Genomic DNA, 14530 nt, shown 5'->3' with positions numbered 1-14530 from the left:
AGTGAGATTTTTTTACACTAGCTTCTATTTTATTTTATTTTTAATCATGGAAACATGTGACTTGGTAATTTAGTGGGTTTTTTTGTTTTGTTTTTTTATCAAGGCAATCAATACATTTCACTGTTTATAATTCATTGACACTTAACAGAGAGAAGAGCTGTCCTTGAAAACATTACAGATGATATTCCACATTATTGTACATTTATGTTCCCTCTCTCTCTCTCTCTCTCTCTCTCTCTCTCTCTCTCTCTCTCTCTCTTTCTAGTTAGAGCAAGATAAGTATGACTAGTATCCTCACTGAATATATGGGGAACTGGGATCACAGTGGGGATTGGGCTTAAAACCTGATTTGTGGGAACCCCTTTCACGTCTTGCGTAGTTCAGGATTCCAGTTCAGGGTTTAGGCTCTGGAGAAGGGTTGCACACAAATGAAAGAGATTAGAAGAAATTTAATTTGGTGATATGGGGGACCAGGTGGGAACCCACCTCTAGTGGGAGGACTGCCACTAGGCTCTTGCCTTGCTATCCCTTTTATTGAGATTATGGGATACACCCATAACCCTTAGGCAAGTAATAATTGGATTATCATATCAATAAGGATTTACATGATTATTTGATGGGGAAGTTGCCTCAGTTACCATTGTCTCAATTAGATAGGGTGTGGTTGGCTCTGACCTTTCAGAGCTTCAAGGTTAACCAGCCTTTTACATCTTTCTATTAGTGAGACTAATATCAGTTTCCAGCACTGACTGCCTTGGAGAGCTGTGTTTGTATATAACACGGCCTTGTCTGTGCATGCTTTGCTATGAGTTCCTTTAAGGACTAAGAAAAACTTACTTTTTTTCTTTTGAGCATGTTCGCTTTTGCTTAAAAACAGCTAATTCTGCCACATACACTCCTTCCCCAATCCCTGAGACTAGTCTTGCAAATGAGTGGTTCTGTCTTTGATGTGAATAACCCCCTCCCCCATTTTTGTGTATGTTCTTAATTAGTGCTCTCCAGCTTCTTTATCTGTTTCAGAAAAGGAGAAAAGAACTAGGGGTTAAGCCTCTTTCAAAACCTACTCCGAGTGCCAGAGAATTTTTTTCCTTTTCATATAAAATGATTCTGTTGGGCTGGGGGTGGGGTGTGCAGAGATGGTCTTTTATCAAGTGATTTCTTTCAAGAACCTTTAAGGGGATTCAGATGAAGGAACCCCCTTCAGTGTGAGGAGTTGGCTGTTCCTTAAAGTAGCCCAGACCACAGTCATACAGTGGTGATCATGCTGGATTATTTACGCCACGTTACCTGCCCATAACCATCATGCTGTTTGCGATGTTCTTCTTTCAATCAATACATACTGAGTGTAACTTTAGGGTTTCTACTCTTAAGGGATTGCCCCCCTATTCTGCTTTAGTTTCTAGCTTTGCTTTGTCTTTTTCAAAGTATGTAGCTTACTCTTTTGTACAATGAAAACTTCATTCTGACTTGAATGTAATGATATTGTAATCAGTGATGCTATAACTTGCAATATTTTGCATATGTCAACCCTTTTTAGGGAGTGAAAAGCCCTACTATGTCTTTAAAGAAGATCAAGTATAAGACTAGTACTGAAGTAGAGATACATACTGAATGTTTTCATATGTGACACTTTTATGTATTTTGTTGGGTTGTTCTAAATTGGACTGCTAAATACTATGTTTGAAGCTGGGTTGTCATTTTTATAGTGATCTTAGTGTTTTAGTACCATTATTTATTACTTTTGAGATACAGAATGAACTGTGTGCATTTATAGAGCAATAAGAGGATATATTTAATGTGCTTTGTTTTTAAATGAATCTGAACTGAAAGCATAAATCAACAAAAGTGATTAAAATGAAAAGTACATATTTAAAACTCATATTATTCTGCAAGGTAGATGGGATTTCTTTAGTTTCATTCTTTTACTTGCAGTGTACTTATACTAATGCATCATAGCTCTGTTGAGAGATTATACAAGACCTCTCAAACTGAGTTTCCAATTTGTAGTGAGTCATAGATCTTAGAGGCAGCATGGACATTTTAGCCATTTTGAGGCCTATTAAGTCATCCATCTATTTTTTTTTTTTTTTACAAAGTTAATAATCCCAATTCCCAAAGTGCTTTCTGAAAACCTATTGTTAAATATGAAAAGAAAGAGCAAGACAGTCTTGTAAATCTCTGTGCCATCAGCCCTAGGTTATTGAAGTTCATTTCCCTTAGAGTCTACAAACTCTCCTGAATGCCTACTATGTACTGACTATGTATTTGGAAAAGACTTCCTAAGGGCTGTTCCAGTGTAGAACTCTATTATGTTGACCTTAGGGAGCTCACAGTCGTGTCCAAATTGGTGGGTGATCAGTCAGTGTTCTTAGGTTATAAATAACTGAAGCCAATTATTTAAACCAAGCAAATAAGGAATTTAAAGCTGAATGATATGGAAAGAAAGCTTAGAGAACCAGCTTTGCAAAAGGAACAGGAACTAAGAAAAGAATTATTTAACTATCTGGAAATAAATGAACTACAATTAAAAAAATTATTCATTTCAGAAAAGAAGGGAAAGGGATAGAAAGATAGAAACATCAATGATGACAATCATCAATCTGCTGCCTCCTATATGCTCCCTACTGGGGTAGGAGCCTGCAACCCAGGCACATGCCTTGACTGGGAATTGAACCATGAGCCTCCTGGTTCTTAGGTCAACACTCAATCACTGAGCCACACTGGCTGGGGTGAACTACCATTTTTTAAGTTTTGCACTGTTTGGCTCAAGTTTTGAAGACCTGAGAGAGAGGTTCTACTGGCCATGCACCTTTTCCTTGGTTGGGTAGAGGGTGATGAGAGAAAGGATGGGGCAAGAGACCTCTCCTTCAGCTTTTATAATAGGAGATAGGACCCTTGGGTTTCTCCTTCCACCCAGGCTGCAGTAAGGGAAAGACACTTCCCCAAAAGGAAAGACATGTGATGTTAGAAAAAGGAGATAGACATGAAGAATGCCCACTGCAGGGATCTGTACTTAACCTGCTAGAATAGAAGCCAAACTGTACTAACGGCTGGAAGAGATATAAATAAAGATCTGGGAACATTCTTATTGTTGAAAATTTAAGAAAGATTCAAAAGGCATACAGGTAAAAAATTGGACTTTGGTTAACCGGGATTTCGACAGGAGGATGGGAAGATGGCCATCTTGATAGAGGAAAGAACATAATAACAGAGACAGTGAATTGTGTTGGTTATGAATGCAAGCTTTGTGGTTAGATATTATAAACACAGACTTGAATCTGTTCCCTCTTCAGCAAAATGAGGGTAGTAATTCCTGCTTATGGTGTTAGAGTTTCCAGATAAAATACAGAACTCAAGATTAAATGTCAATAAATTACAATTGCTTTTTGGTGACTGTACCAAATACTGCATGGGGCACACTTATAAGAAAAAAAATTTTTTTAGTTGTTTATTTGAAATTTAAATTTAAAATGGGAACCCTATATTTTTATGTTTGATATATGGCAACCTTATGCAGCATTGTTATAACAAATTTATTCATGTAAAGTGCCTAATATGATCCTTATCATATAGGTGCTCAGTAATAAATGATAGTGATCGTTTTTTGTTGTCACCATCATCACAGGCAAAATTCTGAAGCTTTGTATGCCTGAGCATACAAATCTTTCTAATCATTTCTTTTTCAGTCATTGCACCATAGACCATTTCCCAGAGAACTTGTGCTGATACCAGTAAGAGGAGTTCCCATTTTGTACAGGGACACAGGTCCATTCACCTTCTTGTGTGGCTTCTCTTTTCTTCTGATTGTGTCAGATGTTTCTCTTGTGTATCAATTTCATTTGCATTTATCTTTTAGCCACTCATAATTAATGAATATTATTTTCTATACCCATCTATAGGCCAATACTGAGAATATTAAGAGCATCAGACTTGGGACTATATTTTAAGGGCCAAGAACAGAGTAAACTGAAGCACTGATTGCAGTTTTGTGAATTGGAAACTGTAACACTTAACGGGTATGGATCAAATTATCCCACTTTAATGCTTATGCCATATAAAATAGAATTAGAAACCTGAAATCTAAAGTAGTTCTTCTCTTGCTTTTCCTTCTTCTGTGAGGCTCATCATATAATCCTAGAGAAATGTGATTAGTCATAGAATATGTCCTTTATTCTCTTGTAGAATTTGTAAAAAGATTTTTAAAAGTTTTATTATTGAAAGTATTACATATGTCCCCTTCACACGGCCCCTTCCCCCAATTAAACCTCTTCTAGCCACCCCTACCCTCGCCCCAGGCCTTCACCACCCTAATGTCTGTGTCCATGGGTTATAATTGATCTCTATCCACCCACTCTCCCACCCAATGTAAAATGATGTTTTGTTGATATGTTTGATTATTTTCCCAAGTAATTTTAACCTTTTTTTAGCCCCTTCCCCATTCATGCTTGGTTATTTTTCTCTTATGTAGTTGTGGCATTTACATGCTGGGACAAGATGATATCATAGGACAGAACCTTTAAGATATTGTTGTTTCTAGTGAGCTAGCATATCTGTAGTACTGTCTGTATACAGAAATAAACATTTGATAATAATAAAATTACCGCTGTAATTTGTTAAGCACTTTCCCATAGTTCCAATCTCAAACTCTGTTAAGCTATTTGCATTCATTATCTCATTTAATTCTCATACTATTCTCATGCTGTTTTCCTTTTTTTATGGTTGGAGAATCTAAGGCACAGAAAAGTTAGGTATCTTGCCCAAGGACATATGGTCAATAATTGGTGGAGGCAAGATTTCTCTATGCTCCCTTTTTCTAGTTCCAAATAAAACTCATTCCTGCTTCCCTGAGTTCCAAAGATTACTTTCTGACCCTCATGTAAAGGCCTGGGCTCAAATTAGAGAACGGACTGAACTCAGCCAGTGCCTTTTGTATGCTTTTTCACCCCTACACAGCAGTGCCATATTTTAGCCCAACTGCAGAAAATAAATCCTTTGCATGGGGTGAAAAACAAAACAAAACAAAAACCCAATGGCTAGGAAAAAGATAATAAATTCTCTTTAAAGATAGCATAAAAAATGGCAGTTTCATTTTGTTTGTAAATAAGCAATTATAGTAGAAATTAATCCTCAGTCCAGTGCTTTTACATCTGTACCACAATTTGACCTTGAAGATGCTTTCACAGCCCTAGCCAGTTTGGCTCTGGATAGAGCATCGGCTTGAGGACCAAAGGATCCTGGGTTTGATTCCAGTCAAAGGCATGTACCTTGGTTGCAGACTCCTCTCCAGCCAGAGCCCTGGTTGGGACACATGTAGGAGGCAACCATTCAATGTATTTCTCTCACAATCAGTATTTCTCTCTGACTTTCCTTCTCTCTCTCATTCTCTCTAAAAACCAATGGAAAAATACCTTAGGTAGGGTTTAAACATTTTTTAAATAAAATCAATTATATATACATATACATTTTAAAATATGCTATCACAATGTAAAATTTCTACTATTAAAGATAATTCCACGTGCTAAAAAAGAACAAATAAACCAAAAATACCAGAATCTGTGTGGATGTATCAGAGTGAGAGATGAGGGGCAATTAAGGAAAGATTTAAACAATGAAAGACAGCCAACAGACAAGTCATTCTTGGCCAACTTGTCCCTGATTCTGCCAAGATGTGAGTCAAAATTCAGCTCATTCTTTAGGGAAAAATGATTAAGGAAAAAGTAAATGTATAATCAGTCTTGACAACAACAATAATCTTGGTGCCACCACCTTACATTAGATGCTTCTCTATGGTTTCTAAAAGGCTTTCACAAATATTTTCCTATATCTCATTTAGTCCTCACAGCAGTAGGTAAGATGGGATTACCTGTATTTTTCTGTGGCTCAGGAAATGAAATTGCTTGCTCTAAAGTACAAAATTAGTTATTGATAGGACTAAACTAAGATTTATGTCTTTAATTTCTTATGGGTGATTGATTTTTTTTTGGTGTTTTTTTTGTTATTTGTTGTTGTTTTCCTCTCACTGTGACAGTTTTCTTTTTCTTGAAGATGGGAATTAGTTGATTTTGGTGTGTTCTCATCACGTTATCTGGCAACAGACATTGTTTTGAGAACCGTAGCTGATGCTTCTTGATGGAGCCAAAGGAATCTGGCTGCCCTTCTTGAACGGATCCTACGCATAGATGAGATGACATATTTTTTCCTATTTGTAGGGTGGATTTTTGGTGTGGTTGGAAGATAAGATCTTCCACATGGCTTTGAAATTATGTTGAATAAAATCGATAAGAGCTCCTTAAATGGACCTCTGTTTTATTTCTCATTGCATTGAAGGTCAGTGTGATGTATTTTAGAACAGTTAATGCTGTGGTGTAGAAATACCAATCATCCCTCATTTGAATCACATCCTCTTTATGTATTTTTTAGAGATGTGTGATGTGAGGTTAATAAGTAAAGGGTTACTTAGGAAAACAAGCTATTTAGGACCTTGGTGAATGTGGGCATCGGTGTCTGTGCTCCTTGCTGTCATATGCTGAATAACAAATTTGTGTCTAAAAATACATACCAGATTCTTCCTTTCAGTATTTGCATTTTCTTTTTCCTTCCTGAGGAACATATGCAAATATTTGTATCTATATGATACATTTAGATAGAATTTTCCCAGGATTCTTCTCACAACCTTTTGAACACACAAAGTGAATGAAGGGAAGCTATAGTAAAGGCAACATGAAGAGAACCAAATGATTAGTTTCTGTAAAGAGTATTGTGCTTTGGGAAATTTAAAAATGCACCTTCTGCCTGTGCTATACCAAATTATTTAAGAAGCTTGGAGCCCAGTCAGTGTGACTCAGTTGTTGAACCTCAACCTATGTGTGAATCAGGAGGTTGCAGTTTGGTTCCCAGTCAGGGAACATGCCTGGGTTATGGGCTCCATCCCCAGTGTTGGGTGTACAGGAGGCAGCCAATCAATGATTTTCTCTCATCACTGATGTCTCTATCTCTCTCTTCTTTTCTCTTCCTCTCTGAAATCAATAAAAATCTCCTACATAATAAAGAGGGAATATGCAAATTGACCATTACACCCTCACAAAATATGGCAGTATCCACAACCAATAAGGAGGGAATATGCTAATTGACTATCACACTCTCAAAGATGGCAGTGCTCACAGCCACAAGATGGTGATGCCCAGTCACTTCAGCCCCCCCCCCCCACTCATATAAAGCTGAGCTTTATGCTGTAAAAAAAAAAAAATAAATCTGTCATATCACTTAGTTTATAGTTACACAACACTAATATAAAAAGAGTGTGTTTTTTACAGTAGCACTTAGGCAGTATGCTCTGTTGCGAGGCCTTTTAGCTCATGGCTCACTAAGTAGATTTTGGAAAGTTGAGAAGCAGAGATGGAACATTTTTTCAGAACCAGTGGAATGTCCCACAAGTAAATCTAGGGTTTTCAATTTCAGATCCTCTGGAAGAACTGAATTCATTTTCTTTCTTCCCTCTTAAAAGATTTATCTTGGACACTGGCTAATGCGGGGACTGTCTGTATTTCCCTCCCTTCTTAAAACCATTCTCTGTCTTAGGCCTGTCATCGAGCTCGCTTGTGGGGAATTGAAAACAGACTCGCGTTTCAAATATGGTGTCTTTGCAGCTTGTTAAATCAAAAAAATATTACGTTTGAGGATTTATTTTAGATATTTAAGTTTTGAAATATACTGCTTCCTAGTCTGTGAAATATGCTGCATTTGAGGATTGATATTAAATATACCTGTTAGGAAAGGAACTACCAATTTTTATTTCAGAAGATAAATAGCATGTAGATACAGAAGCTCAGATCTAGCGTCATTTATTATACGGAAATCACAGAAAGTACCATTTGTCCCCTTAAGCCTATACTGAGTCCCCGTCTCTTGTGTTTCATGGGGAAGGTAAGATTTGTCATGATTTCCTTTATCTGCTTAAATATGAAATAACTATTCCAAGTCCAAATTACAGGGGTTTTTGTTTTTGTTTTGTTTTTACTGATTTGTTGTTGTTGTTGTTGTTTAATCTAAGCCCTAAACCTGGAATTGATGTCAGTGTGCCAAGAAAGAATATGTTAAATAAATTTTTGTTGTTGTTAACCTTCACCCAAGGATTCTTTCCCTCCATTGATTTTTTAGAGAAAGTGGAAGGGATGAAGAGAGAGAGAGAGACAGAGAGAGAGAGACAGAGAGAGAGAGAGAGAGAGAGAGGAGGAGGGAGAGAGGGAGGGAGAGAGAGAGAGAGAGAGAGAGAGAGAGAGAGAGAGAGAGAAAGAGAAGAAGAAGAAGAAAGAAAGAAAGAAAGGAAGAAGGAAGGAAGGAAGGAAGGAAGGAAGGAAGGAAGGAAGGAAGGAAGGAAGGAAGAAAGAAAGAAAGAAAGAAAGAAAGAAAGAAAGAAAGAAAAAGAGAGAAACATCATCGATGTGAGACACATCAATTGGTTGTCTTCCACATGTACCCTGGCAAGGGCTGGGGAAGACAACCAAGGTATGTGCCCTTGACCTGGAATTGAACATGCAACTCTTCAGTTCATGGGCCAATGCTCTAAGCACTCAGCCAAAACAGCTAAAGCTCACATAAAATTTTAGTGGACCATGATGATTTAACACTATGAGCCAAATTATTTTTAATAATTTTTTATAGAGTCCCTCCAAATTTTGACCTCTTCATTTTATAAATGAGAACAATGAGATTCTTTTTTTAATGGCTCAGGGTTACATAAAAACGGAATTCAAATCCAGGTCAGTGTAGTGTCAACATCTGATTTTTATAATACTTTGTGTTAATTTGAAAATATAGAGCTGTCTATATTTGATTGAACAAGAACTTTAAATTTACTAAACTGTGGCATTATAATATGGTAACTAAGAATAGTGATTTGATGGGTGGGTGGAGAGCAAAGGAGAGTGGTAGTAACACAAGTTATATTGTCTTCTATCATAGCAGAAAACAAAAGTAATTTGTAAAATTGATCAAGAAACAGTGGGATATTCACATGGATCTGTCCAAAGAAGTAATAATGCAAACTCTTAAAAGAGGTTGTACTGGAGGGAATAAAACAAAAATGTACCCATAATCCCACAATTGAGAGATAACTTCTATACCCACTTGGAGTTTTTTGTTTGTTTGTTTGTTTTTTGTCTTTTTTTTCCCTAGTAACATAAAAGGCCTTTTAAAAAATGTATATATTCGAGACATATGTTTAACTTATTTCCTTTTATCCATTTTCCTCACTTTTTCATTATATATTAAGTATTTCCATATTATTAAATATTCTTTAAAGACAGACTTTAATGACCTGAATGCCTTCTTTAATTACTTCTTTTATGACTTTCTTTACTCTTAAAATGTCTTCCAGCAAAATAAAAAAATATTAACCCTTTGTAGAATTTTAGTTATTAAAAATTGTAGTTATTTAGTAGGCATAACTACTACTTGAACTTATGAATTGCTAACTGTGACAAACAACCAGTAAATAAATTAGGCTTCTATTTATTAGTCTAAGAAGTCATTTGCTTTTTAGGTTACATAAAGTACTAGAATGTGGGGCTATTGGTAAATGCAATTCTCTTATTTCTAACAGCTTATATTGTGACTGCTTGGATAGAGATGGTATTAATGACTAGTTAAGAGCATGGATTGTTATATCTTTACAGCTCAGTAGCGGTGTGACTTTGGGAAAATTACAACTTCTTATTATACCTCCTTTTCAAGGTTATAAAGACTAAATGAAATAATAAAGTACATAGCACAGAGCCTGACCAACAGGCAGTACTGAATGTTCTTGTTTGTTTGTGTGTGTGTGTCTGTGTGTGTGTGTGTATGTATGTGTCCCCTCATTGTGAAGCCTTTGGTTATTGGACAGAACAACAGTGATTGGCCTTAGTAGAGGTTGAAAAGCATCAGAACTTTCAAAGTAGCTGGCCATGGGGAGGGAAAGCAAATAACCCATTTTTAAATCTGGGCCAGCAGGAAGGCATCTTTGTTCTGTCTCACTGAGCTATGTCTTACAGGTAACTTCAGACTCTGCAGTGAGCCAGCTGCATGCATTCATTTACCAAGTTCACGGCTGTGTCTGCAGTGCTTGACAACCACTGAAAGGCACATTGGTGCCCCAGAGAACTGGCTGATGCTTTTTTCTCATTATTCAGTGGTTACGTAGTTTCTATATAAAGGCCCGTGCTGCTCTAATAAATGATTATGGGTGGTAAAGTAATGGCTTCCATTTACTGAGTGCTGGCTGTGTTATAGCCAAGGGCTTTTCATGCATTATCTCATTTAGTCCTCCTGGCTACTCCATGAGACTGTTGCTATCATCCCTGTTTTATAGATGAGGAAACTAAGATTGATTGAGACTTGGTGTTACCTAATAAGAATTTGAGTGCTGCTCTACCTGACTCCAGAATCTGAGCCTTTAGCTTTACTTGTAGCTCTACTGCCTTTGTTTCATAATTACTGCAGAGCCTCATTCATTGGCTCACTCAACACTTGTTGAGGTCCTACTCTGTCCCCCTACACAGAGTTCTCAGTACTGGGTTATAACATGCAGACAAAAGTTCCTGCCATCCTGAAGCTTACATTTTTATACTGTTAAGTTACTTGTGTCCATTTCTTTTCTAGAAAGAGTGTTCCCCATAAGGCAGTGACTGTGTCTTATTGATTTGAGGGGGTGAGAAGTGGTAACTAAAATTTAATTCAAGACTAAATTATTCCTGGGCATATGAAAGAATTATTTCTACAAAAATATTGGAAGCTAAGCCATACCCACTTTCTGTTTATCTGTTTATTTTAGCACTGGCTTTTAGCTCTTCCAGACTCCTCAAACTGGAGAAGTTCTTACTGGTACTTTATAAAGCATTCGGGGGTTTATTTTTGATATCTTGGTTTCTTTGACTTCCTTAAATGTTTTGTAAGAATATGGGCCAGCACAAAAATCATCTTTCTCTAAAATACACTAAAAATACATTAGATAAAACTAATACCAGAGGGTACATGATACAATAAATAAAAATATTCTAATAGGCTTTTCTGCTATATCATGAATTTAAAAAATTATAACTGTGAGGGGGAAAATCATGATACATTTTATTCTATGATATCAAGAATCCTATCTAATAAAAGAGTAATATGCAAATTAGCCATCACTCCACTACACCCACAGGCCACGCCCACCAGCCAATCAGGAACAAGTAAGCAAATTTACCCAACCAAGATGGCTGCAGCCACTGAGCGAGCAGGAGGCTTGGGTTTCCCCAGCAATGGAGGAAGCCAAGCTTTCTGCACACCCTGGCAGGTCCAGGCTCCACTCAAGGCTACAAAGTTTCAATTATAGAAGATAAATAAATCCCAGATGCCAGGGCCTCTGCATGGGTCACTGCGGGGGATGGCCAGCCTGCAAACCACCACAGGCCCCTCACCCAGGCCACCTCATGCCCCAAGGGAACACCTACCCTGATCCAGGACACCCTTCAGGGCAAACCAACTGGCCCCCATCCATGCACCAGGCCTCTATCCTATCTAATAAAAGAGTAATATGCAAATTGACCATCACTCCAACACATAAGATGGCTGCCTCCATGTAGTCAAAGATGGCTGCCCTCATGTGGACACAAGATGGCTGCCACAAGATGACCAGCAGGGGAGGGCAGTTGGGAGGGACCAGGCCTGTAAGAGAGGGTAGTTGGCGGCGATCAAACCTGCAGGGGAGGGCATTTAGGGGTGACCAGGCTGGCAGAGGAGGGAAGTTGGGGGTGACAAGGCCTGCAGGAAAGGGCAGTTGAGGGGGCACCCAGGCCTGTAGAGGAGGGCAGTTAGGGGCAAACAGGCTTGCAGGGAGCAGTTAGGCATTAATCAGGCTGGCAGGGGAGTGGTTAGGGGGGTCATTAGGCTGGCAGGCAGAAGCAGTTAGGAGCAATCAGGATGGCAGGCAGGCGAGCAGTTGGGAGCCAGCAGTCCTGGATTGTGAGAGGGATCCCAGATTGGAGAGGGTGCAGACTAGTCTGAGGGACACACACAACCCCCATGCACGAATTTTGTGCACCAGGCCTCTAGTATTAAACATTTCCCTACAAATGAATAGTTATAATTTTGAAGAAAATGGTATCATACAATGTTTGTGTTGAATGTCATTTATTAGCCAGGTAAAGGTTGAAAATAATTTTAAATATCCTTGGGGCAAACTACCATGTAATAATCTTTACCCAGGAAGTCATCAGTAAATACTAGCAAGTATGTGGTATTTCAATAAAGTAGTTGCCTTATTTCTACCTTGGAAATGCAATTAAACCTTTTTGGTCCCACAAGGAGCAAATGGCTGGTAATGTTTTTCATTTTTAAAGAATCATTTGTCCAAGACTCCTGGCAAAGCAGCTGGCTGTTCGTTTCAGAGTTTGACATTGCTTCTCCTTGGGACCTGATGCTGGGTTTTCTGATAACCAGTGCAAACTCCATGAATATCTTTCGTTTCTCTAGAAGGAGGCTACCAGCTGGATATGCAAATACTCCCCGACGGCCCAAAGAGTGATGTGGACTTTTCAGAGATTCTTAATGCAATTCAAGAAAGTAAGTCTCACTCACATTTTAAATTTATCGTGAAAGAAGAAACTCTTATAATGCTTGGGAAGGGTCTCTAAAACTAGAAACCTTGGATGCCAAACTTTTAAAAAAATGCAATGATGTCTCAAAGGAGAAATGGCTTAAATAGTTTGAGACCAGAAGAGATGGTTAGTGAAATGCAGGTTTAATTTGTAAAACAGTGAACCATATAATATTGGGGTCTTTGAAGAAGCCTGGTGGAAAACTGTAGTGGAATTTTAAATTCTGTATATGGAATACGCTATACTATTTAATAAATCACTGGGTGTTGTGATTTTTTTAGATTCCTGGAGTGATAATACCGAAAGAAAAATCTGTAACAAGCCAGAATACTATTCCTTTGCTGAGATATAAGTACTAGAAATTACGTGTTGATGCAGTAAGCCAAATTCAAGAATTCATTCTCCAAAACAGGCATCAGGAGCCATTGATGATGGGCTGTGACCCGGAACTGAGCCCCTCTCTTCTAAGCATTTTGATTAATCAAGGTTTATTCTTCTTAGGCTACTTTATTTGTGTTTTATGATTTTCACTAGGAATTTTTCCATAATTAATACATTTGCACTCCAGTTCTAGATTTAGCCTTGGAGATGGGTGATACAGTATCACATACTAAGTCATTAAGATTTCTGTGTTGTTACTGGAGCTCTAATTCTAGTTAATGACGCTCCTCATTACATAGCAATGTTGCATTTGAAGGATTTGGATGTGAAGATCATTGCATTACATAAAGAAAAACAGCAATTTTTTTTTTTTTGCTATGATGAGTTTTGTGACATTGCATTTGTATGTGAGTTTTAAATAAACAATTTCAAGCATTTTAATGACCCCCTTTTGTCATTATACTACCCTCCCGACCTTATGAGATACTATCTCCACTTTATAGTTCGGACAACTTAGGGTGAGAGAAGTAAAGTATCGAGGTGATCTGATAAATAATGGAGGCCAAACTAGAATGGAGGGTTAATTCCTTCACGAATGTGCTCACTATAGGTGTTTGAACACACATAGATGAAGGATCCTAAAGTTGAAGAAGATGAGGCTGAAATATTTTTTGATGAAGAGTGTAAGAGGACCAGCTATTTTTTCTAGCTGGACAGTCCTTTCAGATTAGGTTTATGAAGAAAAGAGAAAAATTTCCCGAGGAGCATAAAAATCAAATTAATAATAAATATTGATTTAATTTGACTGGAAATTGTCTTTTTAAGGACCAAGTATATACAGATTGATTATAACTTAAATAAGTTCTTAACATTAAATGTATCTTTTTAAAAAGTAAAAAACCAAATCAATAGACATTAGACAGAAAATAACTTTTCATGGAAAGTTATAAAATTATGTAATTACATTGTTTGATGTGAAAGATGATAAAGCATTCAGTGCCGAAAGAACTTAAAAATATTTTAGCCCAGCTGGAGTGGGTCAGCAGTTGAGTGTTGATTCATGAACCTAGAGGTCACTGGTTCAATTCCTGGTCAGGGCACGTGCCCAGGTTGCAGGCTGGATCCCCAGCAGGGGCTGTGCAGGAGGCAGCAGATGGATGATGTTTCTCTCTCTCTATCCCTCTCTCTTTCTCTGTAAAAATCAATAAGAAAATATTTTAATAAATGATACAGTGGCTTCCCTGCAAGTCAGGAGATGAATTTTTTTTAAGGCTGAATGAACTTATATCAAAATTACTAACTAAATGTTTATGAGACTATTTTTATAGTAATTTTTAAAAAATATATTTTATTGATTTTGTACAGAGAGGAAGGGAGAGAGATAAAGAGCTACAAACATTGATGAGAGAGAGCCATCGATCAGCTGCCTCTTGCACACCCCCTACCGGGGATATGCCCACAACCAAGGTACATGCCCTTGACCTGAATCGAACCCAGGACCTCTCAGTCCCCAAGCCGACGCTCTATCCACTGAG

The 14530-nt window shown here is 37.7% G+C and overlaps 1 protein-coding gene across 2 annotated transcripts in view; it reads left to right on the top strand.

Annotated features, from left to right (window-relative positions):
• ANO4 (anoctamin 4) overlaps nt 1-14530 on the top strand; it is a 292620-nt gene that overhangs the window by 142215 nt on the left and 135875 nt on the right. For both annotated transcript variants that reach the window (XM_036456048.2, XM_036456051.2), the window contains one exon: nt 12490-12579. In XM_036456048.2, coding sequence (XP_036311941.2) covers nt 12490-12579 — 90 coding nt within the window. The remainder of the gene's footprint in view (nt 1-12489; nt 12580-14530) is intronic.

This window comes from Pipistrellus kuhlii, unplaced genomic scaffold, assembly GCF_014108245.1.
Source record: "Pipistrellus kuhlii isolate mPipKuh1 unplaced genomic scaffold, mPipKuh1.p scaffold_m20_p_3, whole genome shotgun sequence".
Taxonomy (NCBI): Eukaryota; Metazoa; Chordata; class Mammalia; order Chiroptera; family Vespertilionidae; genus Pipistrellus; species Pipistrellus kuhlii.
This window is presented reverse-complemented; position numbering and strand designations above follow the sequence as displayed.